The 24,960-nt window shown below is 38.1% G+C and overlaps 1 protein-coding gene across 4 annotated transcripts in view; it reads right to left on the bottom strand.

Moving 5' to 3' along the window:
• The window catches only part of mylka (myosin, light chain kinase a), a 151,486-nt gene that overhangs the window by 21,119 nt on the left and 105,407 nt on the right, over positions 1-24,960 (bottom strand). For all 4 annotated transcript variants that reach the window (XM_067443257.1, XM_067443258.1, XM_067443260.1 and 1 more), the window contains 6 exons: positions 23,967-24,754; positions 22,980-23,096; positions 21,265-21,327; positions 6,710-6,757; positions 2,251-2,378; positions 1,675-1,828 (listed from right to left, as the gene is read on the bottom strand). In XM_067443257.1, coding sequence (XP_067299358.1) covers positions 1,675-1,828; positions 2,251-2,378; positions 6,710-6,757; positions 21,265-21,327; positions 22,980-23,096; positions 23,967-24,754 — 1,298 coding nt within the window. The remainder of the gene's footprint in view (positions 1-1,674; positions 1,829-2,250; positions 2,379-6,709; positions 6,758-21,264; positions 21,328-22,979; positions 23,097-23,966; positions 24,755-24,960) is intronic.

Genomic DNA, 24,960 nt, shown 5'->3' with positions numbered 1-24,960 from the left:
GCATATTAAAAACACCACACAGACATCCAAACAACATTAAAACCTTGATTTTTACTACAGGGCTTGAAGAAATTGGCACCCTCTCTGAAATGCAAGAGCAATGTCCAATTCGTGAAGAGCTTTTTTCTTTGAATGAACCTACTGAATCAGTTCACAAATCGCACTGAACACAAATTCAGGAATTGGATATGACTACAGCTCCTCAAGAGTTAACAGCTCAAGAAGAGCCAAGAACTTGGACATCGACGCTTGAGTGTGTGCACAGAAATTTAATTGTTTAAGCCCATTAAAATGCTTGAATGTGGACATGTCCACATTTGTGTGTCACTGTCTGTACGATGTAGGCTATTTTAGGTTAAAAAAATATTTTAGTTTAACAGTTTTTCTCAGGTGCAGAGTGTTCAGTACAACTCATTGTGTGCTTAGACATTAACATTTAGAGAACATATTGACATAGTATGGTCCCTTCAATTTATTCCTTACATTTTCTTAAATGATCTTTAAAAGGTCTTAAATTTACCTTCATTAAACCTGCAGAAACCCTGTCCTGGGTCAAACACATTTTTGTGCTGAACTGCTCTGTTTTTTGTTTTATTATATTAGTTAGCCTTTCACCAGGTTTCTACACAGTTTCCATTTCAAAATTCCTAGCCTATCTGCAAATTTTTCAGACCTTTAAAATAATTGGTTTATAGGGCGTTCTTTTTTAGCTATATATTTGGTATATAAAAAATACAGTCATCTGTAAATATTTTTATTTTCTCTTTTTTCCCAATCATTTTCTTGAGGTGATAAACCTCAAATATTTTTTTTCCATACTTATCCAGACCTTGAAATTAATCAAATCAAATTCCATACTTTTCCAATCCAAGTAGGAGCCCTGATTTTAAAGTGTTAGTTCACCCAAAAAAAATTGCCCATGATTCACTCACCCTCAAGTCATCATAGGTGTATATGAGATTCTTCTTTCAGATGAATACAGTCAGAGTTATATAAGAAATGTCCTGGCTCTTCCAAGCTCTATAATGGCAGTGACTGTTGGGTCATTTTTAACTCCATAAAAGTGTGATCAAAAATCTATCTATCATAAAACTGCTCCACACTGCTCCGGGGGGTTAATAAAGGCCTTCTGAAGCGAAGTGATGTGTTAGTGTAAGAAAGATAATCGCTTGTGTAGAGCCTCTAGCGGTTCAAAATGCTTGCGCTGCGTCTGACGACATTGCACACCAGTTACCCTCGTCTGACGTAGCGTAAGCATTTTATACTTGGAAGCTAGATAATTTACTTAATAAAGTGTTAAATATGGATATTTTTCTTACACAAACGCATCAATTCGCTTCAGAAGGCCTTTATGAGCCGTGTGGATTAGTTTTATGATGGATAGATGCACTTTTATGGACTTCAAAACAGACACAGCCATTCACTGCTATTATAAAGCTTGGAAGAGACAGGACTTTTTTAAATATAACTGATTGTGTTCGTCTGAAAGAAGAATGTCATATACACCAATGATGACTTGAGGGTGAGTAAATTATGGGCTAATTTAAATTTTTGGGTGAACTAACCCTTTAACCCGTTTTTGGGCTTCATCACATGTTGTGAAACTCCTTTCATGTAATGATTTCCATATGCATATGTCCAGATGCTCAAATGTTCACTAGTGTTGACACTTACCGACTATAGTGAGGTTGAGTGCGGCCTGTCTCATGCCATAGCTGTTCCTGATCTCGATGGTGTAGCAGCCGCAGTGCTCCTGCTGTCCTTCTGTGATGGTCAGCTGACTGCTGCTGTCTGTGCTGAACACTGAGATGCCCTGATCTTCCTGAATCTGAAGAAGCAGAGGATGAGGATAACCAACATGAACACGGGTGCTTGTTTCAGGCGTAGGCTACTTCAAGAGTTCAGTTCAAACCATTTCAATTGGAAAGTCCAATAACTGAAACAAATGGGAGAAATAAAATGTTTTTTGTGTGCGTGTTTGAGCCATGTGTACAGAGGGGTATGCTAGTGCTCGCAGAGTTGAGGATGGTGTCTGTTTTGGAAAAGCTGTGAGCTGCCTTCATAGAATGCATTTTGGGCATTATGACAACTCCCGATCCGAAAGCCATTTAAATAGCAAAAACAACTTTATGTTTCAAAGCATTTAAAAGGGACTGGTGAGTGAATTCATGTGCCATCTGTGAGTTGATGACTAAAACAATAGGAGTCTAAATCTGGTTCCTACATGTTTAAATGTGAAATGTTTCTTACTGGTTTGCGGAACTTGAGCCAGGTGCAGCTGATGGGCAGCGCTCCAGTGAAATTACACAGCAGACTGACCTCTTGGCCAGCCAAGATCTTCATATCATCAGGAAACTGCAGGATCTGAGGGGGAGCACCTGACACACACAATCCAATTAAACACAGAATTTAGATTCCATTCATGTTCTCTGAATATCCATTCGCTTGCACAGGGGTTAGAAATGTATTGAAAATGCACAGCAGACTTTGTAGAAAGAAAGAGATTAGATGCATGTTCTGTTGTGACTCTCAGTAGACAACTTGTGTTCCTCATGAATTACCTCATCAGAGCTGACCCAGCTGAAGCATTACATATCACACAAACAAATACATACATTTTTTTTTACATTACTGATTTGTTTGGGAAACAAAAATGCAAATGGTTAAGTGTCTATTCCAGGAAAAAAATTAATAGCATCTGTAATTTGCAGGAATGTGTAGCTAGTATTTTACTGAACTTACATAATCATGCTTATTACTAGAGCTGTACAATCTAAATCATAACGTTGAGGTGGGACTATTTTTCTAGGAGGAGGAACATGGTCATGCATTGCTGTTCTACACAATCAGTTTTGTACTTATAGACTGTAGCTGCGTTTCCATTACAGATTTGCGAAAAACTTTTGCGATATTTCTTAAATGTCGATAAAAAACTGTTGCGAAATGACAGCGTTTCCATAGCTGCAGTTATGCGACTAAAACATATTACTTTCCTCTCGCGATAGGTCATTCCAAAATGATGGTACTTGGTAGGTTTGTATATCTCATCCACTAGCCATTATTTTTATTGGAAGGACACGTGTGTTATCCAAGCATTAATGGCAAGGAAAGCCCCTTAGGTTACTTAATCGGCACGGATATGAGGTGTGTGTGTGTGTGTGTGTGTGTGTGTGTGTGTGTGTCAGATCTGCTTCAAGGTCTTCATGATAATGTAGCATTTCTGTGTTTAGCATCCAGTATTACTGTAATCCTATATTGTCTTTTATGAGTTTAATAAAAAACTCCGTCTCCTCTTCTCTCCAAACCGAACCATCATCTGTAAAGAATGATCGACTCTTACGCGCGCCAGGTTGACGCATATAGAGTAGAGCGAAATGTTTGAATTTGCATGGTAACTCAAATGTTTGTTGTTGTTTTTTTTTTGTTTTTTTTTACCACTTTCGTTATTTTGGCTAGATATTTCGTTTGATGGGCATGTGAATTGATTTTGGAAATGCTTTGGAAAAGAAAAAAAATGGCATTTAATAAACGAAATATTTTTTTTTAAATGAAGACCGCGTTTGGAGTGAGTGCATGCAAAATAACTAGTTCCCTGAGTCCACAAATAAAAATAGACAGTTTATAGTTTATAATTATGTCTTGAACTCATCTGTATAGCTAAAAATGACAAGATTATTGTAAATTGTTTCATCTCTCTTAAAGGAAGAAGGAAAAAATGAGAACGTCGGCGCTTTTATCGGCCGTGGGTTAAAGAAAACAGCCTAACTACGAAACTAAATAGGCTACCTTTAGGACTAAACATTAGCCTGTTATAGTATTATTTTAATTTTTTATGTTGATTATGAAAAGTGAGCAGCATGAGTAAGAATCGCAATATGTTTGAGACCTGGGGTCACATGATTTTGATCAATTCGAGTTTTATTTTCTAGAAAGTCTTTCTTAAAAAAAAAATCGTTTTGTATAAATTGTATTTTTATTTGTATCGATGTTTCATCAAATAATTGCCTGTTTATTAAATAAGAAACAAACTAAGATCGTCTGGAATGGATTGACGTGCGTAACTGGCCTGTTTCCTCGGCCTTTGAGTAAGGCTGAAAATACAGACTAGCTCTTTCTGTTTTAATAAATTTCTTGAATATATGTCTTAATTACAGTATATATAGCCTGTAGTCCTTATTAGGAGAAAACATATGTCCTTTTAACTACATTATCTTGTTATTACGACACAATTGAGTGGGAAATATAATATATTGGCCCTATGTTGCAGCAATGCGTCACCGCAACAGGTGACATGTAAATGCGAAAAAAACGTTTCCATTGCAGTTTTGCGAAAATGTCCTTTTTCGAATCGCCTGAAAAACCACCTCATGAGAGCGTAAAAACTTTTTTGCGATATATGGGAGTTTTTGCGAAATTGCCGCGTTTCCATTAGGCGTGTTTTCAATTCGCAATTTCAATATGCGCAATTTGAAGGTTAATGGAAACGCGCCTAGTTACAGTCTCTTGCATGTCACTTCCTGGTATGTTTTTAGCTTGTTAAGACATTAGCTATTTTCCCATCCAGCTATTTTTTATGTGCATTTTGAGAAAATTGTTCTATGGAAATGCAAAGATGCACATAAATTATCAAAATGCACATAGAAAACATATGCACTCAATTGAGGCCGATAAATGTATTCAATAATAAATCATGCACAAACTACGGTGGAAAGATTATTTTAACTGAATTAGTCAATCAAGAACGATTCGTTCATTTGAAACAAATCTACTAAAAATATACTATGTGAAGTTTTAATTTTGGACTATGGTTTTAGTTATACTTTCAAAAGATTGATATATTTTCAGAATTTAAATGTTTAATCATGGCGCTGCACTTGCCTGATAGGATTTCATAGTAAGTATAGGACTATTCGCATGGGATTAGTATTATCCAGAAGCCTAGAAATCTAGACGCACCCTAGCGGCAGCAAATCTAATCTGCCCGCGAGCGTCGTCTAGCAACTCTCAATACACTTCTAAGCTGTAAACAGCGAACTCTGGTCGGGCCAATCACATCGTGTATAGAGTCGGTAGGCGGGGCCATAATGACGACGGCCGAGCTGCGCTTGCGAGCTTCTAGTAAACACAGAAACTGGCGAACGGCGGTCTTTCGAATCAGTTTTAACCGCGACTCTGGGAGACTTGGAGTCAAGCTTTTCTCTGAGAAAAGAACAAAGAGCGGCACTGAAGTCATTCTTAAAAAGGGAAGATGTGTTCGGAGTTTTGCCAACCGGATACGGCGAAAGTTTAATCTATCAACAAGCTCTGTTTCACCTTCGTTGTAGTGCTATCCAATTGCTTGCACGCCATGCAGAGGGAGTTTGAAAGACAACCGTTTATCCCGCCCCTCGGATTGAGCCCTGTCAATGGTGAGTTTCCAGACCAAACATCTTGATGTGGGTCTGACTTGGCAGGCTAATTATCCAGGGACCTCTGTGATTTAGAAATTACTCCCCCACATCGGAGTTTTGCGTGGCACATTCGCACAGGATTCACAAAACATTCGTTTTGATTGTTTTATAGTAATAAAAATAATTTAGTTCAGTAAGATTACAGACGCTACACTTAAAAACTGAACTGAGCACAGATCAGCGGCAGGAGTCATTTATCAGATTTCATTTATCACGAGTGAGAAGCTGACAATATACGGCGGAAGATTCAGTTTCAAAGTGCCCATTTAAACGAGCTTGTCATTGTACTGTTCTGTTCTGTTTTTCATTAAAAATAGTATTGATATTAATGTTAAACACACCATTCAATCAGTTTGCTCTCAAATTGGAGTCTGTGTGCGAAATATGGTAGGTAATTTACGGGGGAATTTTTACTTTACAAATTACAGACATGGCCGATTCACACGGGATTAAGATCACAGACATTAGCCCCATTCGCATGGGATTAGTATTATCTGGGGACCTCTGGTGATTCGTAATAATTGCAGAGAATGTCTGTGATCTTAATCCTGTGCGAATCGGCCATGTCTGTAATTTGTAAAGTAAAAATTCCCCCGCAAATTACCTACCATACTTCGCCGAACAACGAGGTCCTGTGATAATAGTAGTCCCGTGGGAATCGACATCTCTGTGATTTGGCCAGGATTAGGCGGATCGTATATAATTTTTGCAAGGTTTTTTTTTCCTGTGCGCATTCCTATCTTTATCTTTCACGAAGAATGGAGGCTGCATTCATAATGTGCACCGTTATGAATTCCCATAAACTCAAAAAACTCTGATGTGAGGGAGTAATTTCTAAATCACAGAGGTCCCTAGATAATACTAATCCCGTGCGAATAGTGCTATTCTCTGCAATTATTGCAAATAACCAGAGGTCCCCAGATAATACTAATCCTGTGCAACAGGAGTGCCCATTGCTGTTCTTGGAGATCTACCTACCTGCGGAGTTCAGATCCAACCCTGATCCAACATGCCTGTCAGTAGTTCAAGTGCTCCTAAAGATCTTCATTAGCTGCTTCAGCTGTATGTGATCAGGGTTGGAGCTGAACATCTCAGGAAGGGAGAGGATTGGGCACCCCTGCTATAACCCCTGCTATTTTCTTTGGTTGTACAAACTGAGGGACAAAATTATTATCTGTTGATTATTATCCAAAGCAACATGTCTTTTTAACCCATAATGTATCTTTAAATCATGCAGATGATGATTGATTTGATCCTACCTTGTTTGCCCAGTGTTTTGGGTGGAGGTTTCTTTATTTTGGCCTCACCTGAAGTAAAAGAAACAAAGGAAATGATCAGACATCACATCACTTTCAGTTAACACAGAGAAAATGGGCTGAACATAAAACCACAGTCCCATGTAAGTGATTTCCTACTGTAGTTGTGCTGGTTTCATGTCTCTCGCATCACATCCTCTTTCTTCTCATACAATACATTTAAAAATCAACTTCAATTACATGTTCATTACACATGTTTATTGATTAGGTTATTGGTTATTAATTAGGTGACTGTACATTATCCCTGACTTATCAACACCAGAAAGGGTTTAGTTGATATACATTAAAGTTTCAAGACACACATGTTGGGTTTCTAACTTTCATGGGAACATTCCATAGACATGTTTATACTGTACATACTAAATTCTTACCCCTAAACCTATCCATCACAGAAAACTTTCTCTATTTTTACATTTTCAAAAATGAAAATTTAGGTGCTGACGGTGACACAAGTCCCCATAAGTCTGTGTGCATTTAGGTTGAAGTCACCACCAGGATAGAAAAAACATGAACACACACAAATATTAACATTGACCACCAGATCTCACAGAATCTAATCTATTTGAGAGAACATGAACTCTCACGTTTACAAAATGGTAAAAGGGAGGGCAGAATGAGAGGCAAGGAGAGATGTTTTTTCTTTGGATATACTAGGAGAGATCAGCTGCTAAGGTTCTTTGCTCTTCTCCTTTTTTGGTCATACTAAAAATATCCCCAACAAGAATCCAGGAAATAGCTTTTGCCATTATTTATTTTACATCTGATCGCTGTCATGAAACAATGTGATGGCAAAGCCAACAAACACAAGCCTGGAGCGTCAGTGAGCGGTAGCGATGAAGCTATTCCGATCTGAAGCAATGTCAAACTTCTGAGGAGTTTTTCTGTCGGTTGTAAGACATTCCAATCTCATCCCTCTCCGAGGCCATTCTCTCATTCCGCTCTCCTTTTCTCTGTAGCGTGAAAATGAAAACATCCTCTTTCCAACACAAAACTATTTCTGGTTCTGGCTCAAGTTGGACTTTCACTGAGCTTTCACCTGAGTCCCTTGGACAAAACACATCTCAAACTGAGTTTATAAATAGAGATTATAATGAAGCTGATCAGAAATTGGGGACACTCAAATTATGATCCAAATTATTCAACTAAAAATAAAAATAAAATTAATTTATTAGGGTCTTATTTAATGCTTTAGATCTGCCAACATTGTCGCTATATGATAAATTAAAATAAGCTGATGACATCACCGTTTTCTCCAGAACAACTGTACAGCCGAATCAAATTTTGTTGCAATATTGTCCTGTTGGACACTGTGAAGCTGCTTTGAAACAATCGTCATTGTAAAAGAGATATATAAATAAAGTTGATTGATCGATATTCATAACTTTACTTTTATTATAAATCAATTGTAGTAGTAATATATACATAGAACCTTCCACCCACCATTAAATTTCACGCAAGTTGCTATAACCTGTGAAATTTTAGGGTTGTAAAGTCAACATGATCTTGAGTTATGTTTTTTATTTAAAAGTGTAGTTTTAGCACATGTTGGACACTAAATTCACACAACAAAATGTCTACATTTCTTTGCATTAGATAAAAATTAACCAAGTGACACCTGTGAACAAATATTTGCTATATTTCCCAGAAAAAAAAAAAAAACTTTAGCCACTTTTAGCCTCTTAACCAATTAGTCTCAAGGCATTTTAAAGTGGCTATATGAAGTCAGTTTTCCTCAACTTCACACAGACATCCTTGCTACTGTTGTAGCTACTGTTCAACAAAGATTGACACCCAGAAAGTGTCCAAGACTTTTTTTTAATGATTTGAGCACATGGTCTGAACCTCATGGCACAGGTACACTCAGGGCATATCCGAATCCACTTTTGCTAGTTTAACAACAGGCATATAATGGCCTGTGTGCCAGACGCATGGTCCAGAAGGGTTGTACCTGGTCTCTTAATGAGTCATGGGTGTGTTTTGGGCGTAACGTGCAATAAACCAATCAGAGTCTCATCTCCCATTCCCTTTAAAAGCCAGTTCTGCTTACACCATAGCGGATTCACTATTTACATGGCGTTATTTGCGAAGCTTTTTCCAGAGAGGGATCCTTTTATTTTAATATTTGAAAACGTTTGTGTGCTGCTGCTGCTGCTCCCTGTGTGTGTGATAAGCATAGTGCGTGCACAATGTGCACCCATTTATAGGCGCATTTTATCATTTTTACTAACCCATTTAAATAACACAAAAAATACTGCTCTATTGACTTTCGACCAGGTTTTTCTTGGTCAATGGTGGTTTTTCAGTTCCTAAAATTAGCAATGCGCCAACAATGTGCCTGAACACACCTCGTTTTCGGACCAGCACACCCATTGATGAACAGATGGGCGTGAGTGCGTTTTGGACATAAAAAAAGATAACTGCGTCGGGCTGAAACAAGCAAAAAACACTTGCCTGGCATCGCATTGCACTGGGTGTATGATAGGGCCCAGAATCTTCATTTTGAAAAATATATTTAATTTCTTAGATTTTTAAAACCTTTTGCTATTATTATTTTGTAAAAAGTTTTAGTGGAAATGTCTACTTATGCTATATTTCTTTAAAATAAATGGCACTAGTTTTGATATAATTGCATAATGTCCAACTGTAACTACAACCCCAAATCAGAAAAAGTTGGGACAGTATGGAATGTGCAAATAAAATAAAAAAGAAGTGATTTCTAAAATTACTTTGACTTGTATTTCATTGCAGACAATATGAACACAAAATATTTCATGTTTTGTCTGGTCAACTTCATGTCATTTGTAAATATGCATCCTTTCCTGTCATTCACACCTCCAACACATTTCAAAAAAAGTTGGGACAGTAAAGCATTTACCACTTTGTAATGTTGCCATTCCTTTTCACAACACTTAAAAGACGTTTAGGGACTGAAGACACCAAGTGATGAAGTGTTTCAGGTGTAATTTTGTCCCATTCTTCCTGCAAACAAGTCTTAAGGTGGGCAACAGTACGGGGTCTTCGTTGTCGCATTTTGCGCTTCAAAATGCGCCACACATTCTCTATTGGAGACAGGTCGGGACTGCAGGCAGGCCAGTCAAGTACCCGTACCCTCTTCCTCTGCAGCCAGGACTTTGTAATGTGTGCAGAATGTGGTTTTGCATTGTCTTGTTGAAATATGCATGGATGTCCCTGGAAAAGATATCTTCTTGAAGGCAGCATATTATGCTCCAAAATCTCTATGTACTTTTCAGCATTAATGGTGCCTTCACAGAAGTGCAAGTTACCTTTGCCAAGGGCACTGACACAACCCCATACCATGACAGACCCTGGCTTTTGGACTTGTTGCTGGTAACAGTCTGGATGATCCTTTTCTTCTTTGGTCCGGAGCACACGGCGCGCATTCCTCCCAAAAAATACCTGAAATACTGATTCATCTGACCACAGTACACATTTCCACTTTGTGATGGTCCATCCCAGATGCCTCCGAGCCCAGAGAAGTCGACGGCGCTTCTAAACACTGTTAACATAAGGCTTCCTTTTGGCACAGTACAGTTTTAACTGGCATTTGTGGATGTAACTACTTATTGTGGTACTTAAAAAAGGTTTGCCAAAGTAGTCCTGAGCCCATGTGGTGATATCGCTTATAGATGAATGACGATTCTTGATGCAGTGCCGCCTGAGGGATCGGAGATCATGGTTGTTCAGCTTAGGCTTGCGGCCTTGTCCTTTACGCACTGAAATTCCTCCAGATTCCTTGAATCTTGTAATTATGTTATGCACTGTTGAATGTGAAATATCCAAATCTCTTCCTATCTTTCTTTGAGGAACATTGTTTTTAAACATTTCAATAATTTTCTCACGTATTTGTTGGCAAACTGGCGATCCTCGGCCCATCTTTGCTCCTAAAGGATTAGATCTTTCTTGGATGCTGCTTTTGTACCAAATCATAATTTCAATCACCTGTTGACATCACCTGTTTCAAATCACATCATTATTTAACCCTTTTACCTCATTACTAGCCCTAAATTGCTCCTGTCCCAACTTTTTTTGAAATGTGTTGCAGGTCTGAATGACAGGAAAGGATGCATATTTACAAATGACATGAAGTTGACCAGACAAAACCTGAAATATTTAGTGTTCATATTGTCTGCAATGAAATACAAGTCAAAGTAAATTTAGAAATCACTACTTTCTTTTTTTATTTGCGTTTTCCAAACTGTCCCAACTTTTTCTGATTTGGGGTTGTAATCACTCCATAATCATAACTCCATATGTACTTTTTGGGCCTATTGTATATTTTTATATATTTTATGTTTCCAAAGACAGCCAAAATGTAAGCATTTTATATATAAACTAATTTAAAGATGTTTAGATACATAGAATATTGGAATAACTGAATTGAATAGGTTAATTTTATTGTAAAAATGTATACAAAACAGTTAACAATGCAAATATATTCAAAATATAAATATAATATAAAGGATTCACAAAAGAATTGCATTTTTTAAAGCTGTCCACATGAAAACAACTTTTACATTTTAGATCAGGGGTCCCCAGACTCGGTCCAGGAGGGCCGCTGTCCTGCAGAGTTTAGCTCCATCCCCAATCAAACACACCTGAAACAGCTAATCAATGTCTTACTAGGTCCTATAAAGGCATTGATTAGCTGTTTCAGGAGTGTTTGATTGGGGTTGGAGCTAAATTCTTAACCCTAGCTAAATTTAACCCTCCAGGACCGAGTTTGGGGACCCCTGTTTTAGATGCTATCAATACAGCCATACTATACATTTCAGCTTTTGTCCAAAATACTAATTAGATTAGGCTAGTTAAAGAATTGTTAAGAGGATTATTATCTGGGGAAAACCTAATGAAAGAAAATGCTAATTAAAGAATAATGACAGACAAAAAATCAAGAGCAGTGCAAATTAGTGTCTGGTTTAAGCTGTGCTGGGCGGTAAATAATGGTGTAAATACCAATAAATGAAATAGCGCAAACCTTAGTAAATCACCTTGCGTGGTTCATTTAAATACTCTCCACCCACACATTTTGCATCTAAAAGGGAAACTTCTACAAATGCATTTGCATAGTGCAGCCTCAAAAATAACCCTGACCATGCCCTTTCAGTGCTAATTGTTCACAGCGTGTCAAGTAAATCCTGACAGTAGTTTTTTAACGGCAAAAGAGGGTTTGCACCCGTGCAAGCTGTTGGTAAATCTGGCCCTAAAACAGGTATGTTTCACAGAGTAGACCTGACGGTAAACTAAACTCAGCATGCAGAATAAATGAGGAAACATCTCCATTTGAGCTCAGGATTACCACCTGCTACCATATGCAATAACTTATATTGAGTTTATTTGTTTATTAGGTTACTAACATAACATTACCATAAGCACAGGCATGCAGAGTATGAGAACTATTTTTGCACATTTACTGAATGACATTGGCTGTTGAATTTAAAATGTTGGGAAAATGCATGGTCACAATGCAATAAACAAACAGAAAAAAATAAAAAATAAATGCAATATAACCTTTGTGGTTAGGTGTTTGTTAACAGTGTGAACAAGACTTTGAACATAAATTTAGACTCACCTAAAGGGTCATTAGGAACACCTGTTCAATTTCTTATTAACGTGATTATCTAATCAACCAATCACATGACAGTTGCTTAAATGCATTTAGGGGTGTGGTCCTGGTCAAGACAATCTCCTGAACTCCAAACTGAATGTCAGAATAGGAAAGAAAGGTGATTTAAGCAATTTTGAGCGTGGCATGATTGTTGGTGCCAGACAGGCCGGCCTGAGTATCTCACAATCTGCTCAGTTACTGGGATTTTCACGCACAACCATTTCTGAGGTTTACAAAGAATGGTGTGAAAAGGGAAAAACGCGGCAGTCCTGTGGGCGAAAATACATTGTTGATGCTAGAGGTCAGAGGAGAATAGGCCGACTGATTCAAGCTGATAGAAGAGCAACTTTGACTGAAATAACCACTCGTTACAACCGAGGTATGCAGCAAAGCATTTGTGAAGCCACAAAACTCACAAACTTGAGGCGGATGGGCTTCAACAACAGAAGACCCGACCGGGTACCACTCAATCTCCACTACGAGTAGAATAAAAAAAGAGGCTACAATTTGCATGAGCTCACCAAAATTGGACAGTTGAAGACTGGAAAAATGTTGCCTTGTTTGATGAGTTTCGATTTCTGTCGAAACATTCAGATGGTACAATCAGAATTTGGTGAAAACAGAATGAGAACATGGCTCCATCATGCCTTGTTACCACTGCGCAGGATGGTGGTGGTGGTGTAATGGTGTGGGGGATGGGTTTTTTTTTGGCACACTTTAGGCCCCTTAGTGCCAATTGGGTATCGTTTAAATGCCACGGCCTACCTGAGAATAATTTCTAACCATGTCCATCCCTTTATGACCACCATGTACCCGTCCTCTGATGGCTACTTCCAGCAGGATAATGCACCATGTCACAAAGCTCAAATCATTTCAAATTGGTTTCTTGAACATGACAATGAGTTCACTGTACTAAAATGGCCCCCACAGTCACCAGATCTCAACCCATTAGAGCATCTTTGAGATGTGCTGGAATGGGAGCTTCGTGCCCTGGATGTGCATCCCACAAATCTCAATCAACTGCAAGATGCTATCCTATCAATATGGGCCAACATTTCTAAAGAATGCTTTCAGCACCTTGTTGAATCAATGCCATGTAGAATTAAAGCAGTTCTGAAGGCGAAAGGGGCTCAAACACAGTAATAGTATGGTGTTCCTAATAATTCTTTAGGGTAGTGTAAACCACAGGTTTATTAGACAAATGAGTAAAGATCAGAGCAAAGGCTTTAGGATACCCCTAAAACATCACACAGACACACACGCGCACGCACACACGGGACATCCCTTCCATGTTACATAATGTTTAGTCTTTAGGCCACAGGCTCAAATGTATCTGTTTAAAGGCCTGACAACATGAAGACACATAGAACAGATAATCTCTGCCCTCCACTGCTTCAACAAATCATCCAATATAACAACCACTTCACACTGTCAACCACTGAAGAAAATAACCAGACAAAAAGAAAGACTGAAAACACAAAACAGATCACCGTTTCTCTCTTGAACAGTGCTTCATTGTTATAAATGATCGGGGGAAAAAAACGTGAATTATTGTAATCACTGAAACATCTACAGTACAGGCCAAAAGTTTGGACACATTACTATTTGTAATGTTTTTGAAAGAAGTTTCTTCTGCTCATCAAGCCTGCATTTATTTGATCAAAAATACAGATTTTTTTTTTAAATTGTGATATATTATTACAATTTAAAATATTTGGTTTTCAATTATACTTTAAATTATCGTTTATTTCTGTGATGCAAAGCTGAATTTTCAGGATCGTTACTCCAGTCTTTAGTGTCACGTGACATCCAGTGTATCAGATGATCCTTCAGAAATCATTCTAATATTCTGATTTCTTAAGAAATCTCAAGAAATTGAGATTTCTTACAGCTCTTACAGGTTTTTGGCCTTGTCTGTTCCGTTGCTTCTATTACTCTCCCCTTTTTTGTAAGTCGCTTTGGATAAAAGCGTCTGCTAAATGATTAAATGTAAATGTAAATGTAAATTATGAGTGTTGAAAATAGTTCTGCGGCCTAATATATTTGATGGATAAAAGGTTCAAAAGAACTGCATTTATTCAAAATAAAAACATTTTCAAATAATATAAATCTCCTTTACTATCATTTTTTTATCAATTTAACACATCCTTGCTGAATAAAATTATTGATTTATTTAAAAAAAAAAGGAAAAAAAAAATTACTGACCCCAAATTACTGACCAGTAGTGTATATTGTTGTTACAAAAGATTTCAATTTTTTTTAAATGTGCTTTTTTTTTTACTTTTTATTCATTAAAGTATTATATAAAAAAAAGTATCACAGGTTACGAAAAAATATTAAGCAGCATAACTGTTTCCAACTTTAAAAATGAGTCATCATATTAGAATGATTTCTGGAGGATCTTGTGACACTGAAGACTGGAGGAATGATCCTGAAAATTCAGCTTTGCATCACAGAAAAAAAAAAGATCATTTTAAGTATAATACATTGAAAACCAATTATTTTAAATTGTAATATATAACAATATTTTAAAAAAAAAACTGTATTTTTGATCAAATAAATGCAGGCTTGATGAGTCTTATACAATGTATTTATTGTAGTTTTAGGGACAGTATACTACAAGTAAAATTAATCACACTTTTTTATGTGTACAGATTATTAAAAAGACCATATTGAAAAACAAATGAGATCAAAAGAAATAATTTATCGCAATTACATAATTTATGCACAATAAAATTGGCCTTTTATTTCATTTATATTAAATTATTTGCATATATTAATATATTAATATTATTTCATTTATATATATATATATATATATATATATATATATATATATATATATATATATATATATATATATATATATATATATATATATTATTTATTTATTTATTTTTTGTTGTTTTTGTTTTTATGGGTAAAATTTCATTTTCACAGGAAACTATTAGTGAGAAAAAGAAGAAAAAAACGAGAGAAAAAAAATTCACGGTTCGGTTCGATACGATACACTGGTGTCACGGTTCGGTTCGGTATGTTTTAGATACAGCAAAAAGAAAAAATTGGCAGATAAATTAACTTTTTTATAATTTTTTTATTAAAACTAACAAAGTAGGCTATGATTTTTTTTTTTTTTACATTGAACAATGATGGAGCTATACTTTACCCATCTTCTATGTAGTTACAGGAATAAGACATAGCTCTTTACATTAGCGTGTGCGGTGCGTGTTGCGTTGCGTGTGCGTTGCAGGAGCCCCACACCCTGTAGTGCTTTACATATGCTGCGTTTGCAGTCCGCAACTGATCCGCTGTTCCAGACCACAAACACAGCATTGATTCATTATTTTTTATTTAAAATCCAAAAGTTTTTACTGAACATGCCTCGTCAGAATTCCAATTCTCTTTGTTTACTCTTTAATAGAAGTCAAGTTACGTAGCCTACTACATTTAAACAACATTTTATTAAATTCATTTATTCATATTTATATACTTTAGATTTAGCTCACACAAGTGGCAAACATTTAAAAACAGGTTATAGCCTTAAATCACAAACATTTTAAATTAGAAACTTACAATAGTCTATTCAAAAACAGCCGACTCTCGTATTTTCTTTCGTTTTTACACCCTTTTAAAAGAAATCCTGCAGGTCAAAAAGAACTTTGCTTTTCACCTCCAAGAAAGTACGAGTGCTATCCATTATGACACTTTTGTTTTTACCTAAATGCCAGGTAAGGTGTCGTTTTGTTGCTTTACTTGAGAAAAAAAAGCCATGTGTTGACTTTGAAACAAGAGTATATTTTAAATGATATGCATCCGTGTTGAAATTACTAGATTTTCGCGTCAGTACATGTTTATTTTAATGCGAACAATGTTCTGTCACTTTAATGCAGCAACGCAACGCAGCGCAGCGCAGCAAAAAATAGACTCGGTACGAAAACGATCCGTGCACTGCTGCAGAATCAACGCTCCTGGAACGGACTGACGGACCGCATCCGCGTGCAGTGTGAAAGCTGTCATCCGTTAACATGGGTACTGAAAAAAATACACACCGCACACGCACTGCAGACGGAGTATGTGTGAAACGGGCGTTAGGTCTCATATCCGCGGCTATAAATGGACCACTCGCCGCAGTGATGTCTTTTGCCATTTGAATAAGTTGGAAATGTCTGTCTAAATGCTACGGGGATAGTTTGTGGCTGTTTCTCCTTTTTATCGTCTTGTTGTCGGCGTAAATGAGTTGATTGACATGAATTATTCCCGCTGCTGTACCAATCAGCAAATGCGACATACGGTTTTTTTAATCCATCACTCTTGCCAACAACATAGCTTAGTAAGCTTACAAAGAATCCAAAGTTCACCCAAACACCAGACCTGTTGGTTATTGGAGGATCTTCTATTTCTAGTTTGTTAAACGCAATAGCCATTTTGCCACGAGCATTCAGCGCGTAGCCTACTGAGTAAGCGAGCACCTGACTGAGCAGCCTAAAACATATTTGGTGTTTTTTTTTCCTTTCACTTCGGCGGTGTCAGGGGCATTGGCTGTTATGTCGTTTTGGTTATTGTTGAACGCATATTATTATATTTCACACACTTTTTTATTTTCCAAATATAATTAATTAGTCCAAGAACCGTTCGGTACATAATGCGTACCGCGTACCGAACCGAAAGCCTCGTACCAAACGGTTCAATACGAATACGCGTATTGTTACACCCCTAATATATATATATATATATATATATATATATATATATATATATATATATATATATATATATACACACACACACACATTTAAGATTTGTAAACTAGAAGTGCACATTCAATACAATGGGAGTAATTAGCAATCTTCTTTAACTTCCTTTGAAATGACTGGTTTGTGGGAAAATATGTGTAGCGACAGGATAAACTCAGACATTGTTTTTTATAAATCAATATACATTAATAATCCCGTAGCAGATCTAGGTAGGTGGAGCTTCTGTGAGGTGTAGGTTTATAGAGGAACTCTGATAAAAGACTAGCTTACACCAAACAATGACCAAAAATCTCCATCTTTGCAGAATGACTGAATTTGATGGATGCCAAAGTATACATACAGGGTGATAGTTAATTGAAACAGTTTAATATTTAGTCAGGTTTAGGGTTCAACGCTAACAGTGAAGCTTTCCTAACAGGTACAACTAATAACAGAGATACTAATATAAGCCATTAGGACAGAGGAATGTAACAAGCATGACGTAAGTTGCAGTGGTTGTTTCTGAACTGGTCATGAAAGCGCTGTGTCCTTGAGGACACCAATTGGGTTCAATTTCCACCAGCGATTCAGAGGTGCTTTAGAGGTTAGAATTTTCCATCATCTAAGACACCACTGCTTATTTTTATAGCATCATGATTTTCAATCACAGATTTTCCATGACTGCAAACAACTAAATGACTCAATGTAACCCCTACAATGGAGGACCTGCCTAAACCTTCAGTTGCTCCATAATCACTCAATCTTTTATTGTCCCTCCAGTGGAACCAGTGGAAATGTACAACATTGAAAGCATATTTGCATGCGTTCAGTGCTGCTACAAATGCTCTGCTGCATCTCACCTTTGAGGAATCTGGTTCTGCAGATCCATGCACAACAACTGCATGTGCACTATAACAAATGCCTGCAGGAACATTATAGGCCCTGTCATACATCCGGTGCAATGCAAAAGCAGGAGCGCTGCAAGTGTTTGTTGCTAGTTTTATTCCGACGCAGTTATCATTTTCACGTCCAGCGACACGTGGTTTAAATAGCAAATTCACTCATAATTTACAGAGAGCCCATCTGTTCACCCAAGGGCGTACGGGTCTGAAAATGAGGTGTGTTCAGGAGCATTGTTGGCGCGCAACTATTTTGACAAATCACGATACTTAACTTATCGATTAACTTATTAATATTTTATGACAAAATAAAGAGTTGTTTTTATTATTATTAAAATATTATTGTTGTTGTTGTTGTATTATTATCAGGACCCACAAAAATTTCCCATTGCATCATTATACATTATATTCAACATTATATATAGTGGTTTAATGTAGTAATAATCCATTAAAATGCTTTAAGTAATCATACTACTAAAACCAAATGTGATCTGGTAATTTAAATTATGTTTGCGCTTTGACTTTTAGTCAAAAGACTTTAGACTTTGTCATTTCAGCAGCGCTCGTGCTTCATATGATCAATGCAATCTGTCACAGTCCTAATCGCAGAAAGTGTGTCAAAATGACTATACCTAAACTGTAAATGTTTAGCTCATCTAAAAATCTTAATTCTGCATGTACTCACTCTCGTGTTGTTTTCGTGTGCCTCGCAATCATTTGAACGTCCACGCTTACTTCAGTATGCGAGTCGTGGTAAATCTGGTTATCAGATTTAAAGCCATTGTGTCTCTTCAGAAGACTTTGATTTGGATTAGACACTCGATTAGTTATTTTTACAATGCTTTTATGACATTTATTGGATCTTTTTGATCCAAAGTTTGAGAGGAATGGACAGTCCCGCCGCTGGCCGTCTTGATGCCCTAGCGTCAAAACTCGATGACGCCAGCGGCACTGGGAATGGACTTAAATGGAGGGACAGAAATCGCAGGTTTCATAACAAACCTATTAATTTGTGTTTAGAAGCTAAATGAAACTACATATAGGCTGTGTGCACGGCTTCTGTGCTATTTCGCGTGCATTCAACCAGTAAGCGTACTGCTGTAACAGCGTAACATGTTTTGTTTTTTTGTAATGGCTGCTTTGGACGATTACAAAATCGTAGCATCCATAAACGTAATCGCGATTAGAAATTCGATTAATTCTGCAGCCCTAATTGGTTTATTGCACATTACGCCCAAAACACACCCATGACTCATTAAGAGACCAGGTACAACCCTTTTGGACCATGCGCTTGGCAAGCAGACCGTTTTTTCCAGCGCTAAAAGTGAATTCTGACATGCCCTAAGTGCATCTGTGATTTAGACAATGCGCTCAGATCGTTAAAATAGGGCCCTATACAAGCATAAATTCTAAATTCAGTTCCTAATTTTGAAAAGTTTCCCAATAAATGAGTAAAATACACTGCCCCTCTGAAACAAAGCATCACACTTGACTCACTGACTATGTTTAACTCTGTGTCAGAGTCCATATTAAAGTTGGGAAATTCGGGCTCATCATAGCTGTTCCAAATCTAGTGAGCTTCATTGTCTACTGCTACACAGGCACCAATTTCATAATGCAGCATATACCCCAAATGAAACTGATTTGAAACACTAGATACCAGGTGCATTTACAATAACTCGTGTGTCAACGAAACATGCTCACAAATAATTCTGACTTTGACTTAATAGCACGTTACAACACAAATCTCTAAAGGCCCTTTCACATGGCTTGCACGTATGTACAAGCATCATTCAACACTTTCACCTGCACGTTAAATCACAGATAATGTCATGGAAGGGTGATTTCTCTTCTCACAGCAAAAATGTCCTGTAACCTTTGCAAATATACCTTTAAAGTCTCACTTCTCCTTTCTTTTGAGAATAAAGACTGACATATGGGACATTTAAAAGATGAGTGCACATATCAACAGTCTCAGTTTCAGCTATTTTGAAAGAAACAGCATACTGTGGAAAACACGACCGTCTGCTAAAAGAGTAGGCGAAAAGTAGACGCACCAGTATACAAAAGCTTCACAAAACATTCTGAAGAATGTCAGGCATGTTAAAAACATTGATGTTAGAAAACTCATACAACACTCCTCGTGGTCCGGAGAGTGAGAGAGAGTCTTGACTGAGCCCATACATGGAAATCCAAGTGGGTTTTGCCAAGCAGTCATGCAGTAAAAGTCATGATCTCTCTTGCTCCGCTGTCAGAAATCTCCTTATATTCTCTCTTTATATCTCTAAAACACACTTTTGTTCACCCTTCACTCTCCTCCTTGCTCACCGAGTTGGTTTAACATTAAAAATCGGTCAAAATCAGCTATCCAGCCGCCTTGTCAAACAACTCATCCGATGAAGAGTGTGAGAAGTGAACAACTGGTTCACCAGTGAACATGGATCTCCTCTAGGGATTGTCCTGTATGCTCCTCTTTACTATACTGCAACTTCTAGACGACGCAAAACTAAGGACCATACGGCAACTATAGGAATACTTCAACTTTAACAATAACAGCTTAAAATGTTATTTTGCAAATATATCCATACATAGAGCGGAAAACTACAATTTTCATCTTTCCCTGAATCTGTAGATATCCCCGTTGACACAAATAAATCAGCCTATGCTGGTTAGGTATGTTTTGAAGCATGGCAGCTGGTTTGAGCTGGAGATTTCTTAGGACTAGCTCTTGACCTGCTAAGGACTTTATTTTCAACAGGGATGTATGAACTAGGCTACATGCAGATGGATGTCTTTGTTTGTATTTTTAATCTGATTTTAAGCTAGAAGTATTTACAGAAAAAAAAGTAGCAACCCACTAAACATAATCTCAAACAATTGAACAACTTTGCAGAAAATTGCAAAATTCACTGCATTTAACCTTATCAGAAATCAAATGGAGTGCTTCCTGTTAGCTTTAAAAACAGTGACCTTTCTTTCTTTCTTTCTTTGTAAAAAGTGATTTATCCCAAGTGATATTGTCCACAAAAGCTACGAGCAACCTAAAAGTGTGTGTGTGTGTGTGTGTGTGTGTGTGTGTGTGTGTGTGTGTGTGTGTGTGTGTGTGTGTGTGTGTGTGTGTGTGTGTGTGTGTGTGTGTGCGCGTGTGCATGTGCGCGCATTACAGTGGGAAAGGTTCACATCTCCCACGCCACTCCATATTGGGATATAAAAAAGGAAGTACATATTTTGGAAACTCACTCTCTGTGGTTGGGGTAGAGGGCTTCCTGCTCCGCTTATCAGCTGGTGTGGAGACACTGGGATCTGATCGCAGACAGACAGAGAAAATACAGAAATAATTACAGAGAGAAAAATTAGAATCACATGTGACCCTCATGAAATCAGCATATAATGCCTCCTCTTCAGCACAAAAAAGTCCTAAAATATCCAAGCTAATTCATTATTTTGACAGTTTATTGGCATTCTATAGACCAAGACAAAGGTCAAAAGTCAAACGTGAGGTTAAAAGGAATTGAATAGTAAAAATAGCAAGAGCCACTTTAAGAGAAGCTGTAATCGATGTTATGCAAGTAATTGATAACATTAAAGCACTTAAACTATACTAACACGCCACCATTTAAAATTATACTTTTTCCAGGTGTAGGTATTTATCTTTTGTCACTGTTAAGCAAGAAAGAGATATCTAGAGATGGCTGTAAGGACATGTCCTGTAAAGCAGGACAGTGAAGACTAGATACAACTGTAGGGACATGCCCAGTGAATCAGGATTCTGGGCACGGCTTAAAGAACCCTTCCTTTAACGTGCGACCGAGAGATCTATGAACAGCTGTAAAGACAACCAGAACAGAGAGGAAGAGATAGCTGTAGGGACACGTCCCTTAGTTGGGATGGAGAGATCAAGAAACGACTAGAAGGATACGTCACAGAGATCTATATAGATGGATGTCAGAAACAGTGTAAATGGATCTACAATGGATGACAAATTACATAACGCATTTGACGGAACAGAGACGACTTTAGAGTCAAGTCTTGAAAAGCGGGGCAAAATGATTATAAACGGCTATAGGGACATGTCCTGGAAATCAAAACATTGAGTATAAAGAGCTGGCTATAGGGGCATGTCCATTAGTTAGGACAGAAACATCTAGAGATGATTCTAGAGATCACTGTTAGAATACTTTATCCTGAAAAAGGGAAGATGTCCTGTAAAGCAAGACAAAAGTCTTGACAGAAAGATCTAGAAATGGCTTTAATGACATGCCCTGTTAAGTAGGATAAATATATCCAAAGACCGCTAAACAAGTGGAAAGGAGAGATCCATAAATGGTTGTAAAGACATGTCCTGGAAACTATAAAAGAGAGAAAGAGACATGTCCTTTAATCAGGACAGAGGGATCTAGAGCCGACTGCAGGGACATGTCCAGCGAAGCATAACAAAAAGAGACAGTCATTGGCACATGGCATGTAAAGTCAAACAGAGATCCGGAGAGGATAGTCAAAACATGTTAGGCAGGTTATAGAGTTTTAGAATAAGGCGTAAAGATATATCCTACGAAGCAAAACAAGGAGATCATGCAAGGGATGCAATGCAGCCTGATCTGGCCCGTAATTACAGGAAGCTGGAGAACTCAGGCTGAGACTCTAGGGAGGGAGACATACTGCCCAGCCCAAAACAGACAGACTCAAACCATAATATTCTCAAAGAACCCAATGTTTTGACATAGTTCTCTTGTCGAAAGGGAAATAATTGTTTGTGTTGAACAATCCCCAGCACCCCCCAGACCAACACAAACACACACACAAAATAACTACACTCTTGACACATAGCTAATGTTCCAGTACGCCTCATCTCATCTCTCAGAGAGCTTATTGCTTATTTAGTTCCATAGAGTAGTTACAGGACAAGCGTGCTGAAAACACATGTATTGTACTGGTGTGTAATAAGATATACTCACCGTCCACTAGGACCATACAGGAACATTCTGCCTTTCCCTCATTGGTCTCTGCTCTGCACACATATTGCCCTTCATCCTCAGGTAGAGCTTTATCAATGGACAGAGAGCACTGACCACCTGCTCACACACATACACACAATAAACAGTTATGCTCAGAGGGATGAAGAAGCTCCTTCTCTTACAGCAAAGTTAACATATACTGACAATACCTACTACATGCTGTCAGTTACCACAGAAATCATTTGGACTTGTCCCTTGATCATAAAAGTAGTTATGGTCTTATAAGCGATATCTATTGGGCAAATGTGCAGTGACAGATGTATTTGGTACGTCTTAATGTACCAAATACATGCATATTCAATCAGATATTCTTGAAGTACAAAGGTTATCTTGTTTTTGTCACTACATTGATAGAATTGAGCCAGATGAAGTCTTTGTGAAACATATACCCTCTTAAAAAAATGAGCATGCTAGTAAGGAGCCAAGGTGGCCAAGCCACAGTGATACATCCCTCGCTGCACACCGTCACACTCTCTTTAATTTCATTACTGATAGACCTAATACATCATGAAACATCTTAAATAAACTTCATCTAATCACACTCCTGCCAGCTAATACCAGTGTCATGTTACCACTGTTTAATGACAATTACGTAACAGTTACTTCCAGTCCTCTTGTCTGATTGGATAAGCGGCGTTCTAAGAGTGCTCGTCTATGTTTGTGGCGTTTCAGCCAATCTTCGTGTTTTTCTGCAGAACACAAAGTTGGTCCAGCGTTGGCTTCATTTGGAACATTTATTTGAAACTAGTCAGGTACTCAATATTAACTTTTGTACAAAATTAATATCACACTTATGGTGCTTGAAACGTACACATGCATATAATAGAGCACCTGATGAACGCCAACATGGCAAACATTATCCATGATAGTTTGCAACAAATTAGTCCTCTTACTTGGCTAATTTTACATTGTAAAAGCAACACTGACCCTCGTTAGCGATAATGATGAATTTGGATGGTTTGATGAGTTTTCCATCAAGCATCCATGTCACTTTAGCAGGAGATTCCAATGAAAGTTGGCACTGTAGATGCAAACGTTCCCCATCCAGTACCGTCACGTCACTCAGTTTCTGTGTAAAAGTGGGCTCTTTTATCCCAACGGCCTTTGGTTTCTCTTTTATCTCTCCAACCACACAATTCACATCATTTTCCTTTTCTCTGGTGTCTTTATCAACTTGGCTTTCTCCATTGCTGTCCTGGCTTAGTTGTTTTTTCCCTTTGCCTAACACCGATCTGAAGTCAACAGCTTCATTTTTGTTGGGTTGTGTTTTCACTAAGGATCCGGGACCAGGTTTCAGTCCTGGGGTTCCTTTCTTTCCCAGCACTGCTCTGAAGTCCACCTGTTGTGGAACGTTGACTTTACGTTCCTCTTCCGTCTGCGTCTTGGGCTTGATCTGCCGTTGGAGGTTCCCCCTGAAGTCCATCTGCTCGGCCAGGATCTCCTTCAGGTCTTCCTCGGAGACGCTCTTAGTGTTGACCTTGCGGCCGAGCACAGTTCGGAAGTCGATCTGTTCGGCCTCCTGTTGTCGGATTTGGTCTTCCCGATGCTCCTTTGTCTCTACGCGCCTTTTGAGAAGCCCAAGGGTGGCGCACCCCTCCTCTTCTTCCTGATCGGTCCGACTGTTGCGTTCCCAGAGCGGATCAGAGCGCGACGTCGCAGGGCTGGGAGTCTCTGGATGTCCTCCCCTGCCTGGTGCAGTCCTCTCCGCCCCTCGGCTGCCACAGGAAGAGTGGAGAGAAAAAAATACAGAGATGTTTAAAGACCCGGCTAGCTCAGCCCACACTGGAGAGCAGCTTAATCAAGGGGAGAGTTAGTTCAACACGACAGAGTTGCATCAGAGATGACTCCCTTATAGGGAAATGAGACCAGAATGGGGCCCCTAAACTAACCCACACTCCTCTTTAGACAACAGTACAGCTGA

This window comes from Pseudorasbora parva, chromosome 5 (assembly GCF_024679245.1).
Source record: "Pseudorasbora parva isolate DD20220531a chromosome 5, ASM2467924v1, whole genome shotgun sequence".
Taxonomy (NCBI): domain Eukaryota; kingdom Metazoa; phylum Chordata; class Actinopteri; order Cypriniformes; family Gobionidae; genus Pseudorasbora; species Pseudorasbora parva.
The sequence above is the reverse complement of the archived record's forward strand: the minus strand, read 5'-3'. Positions and strand labels throughout refer to the sequence as shown.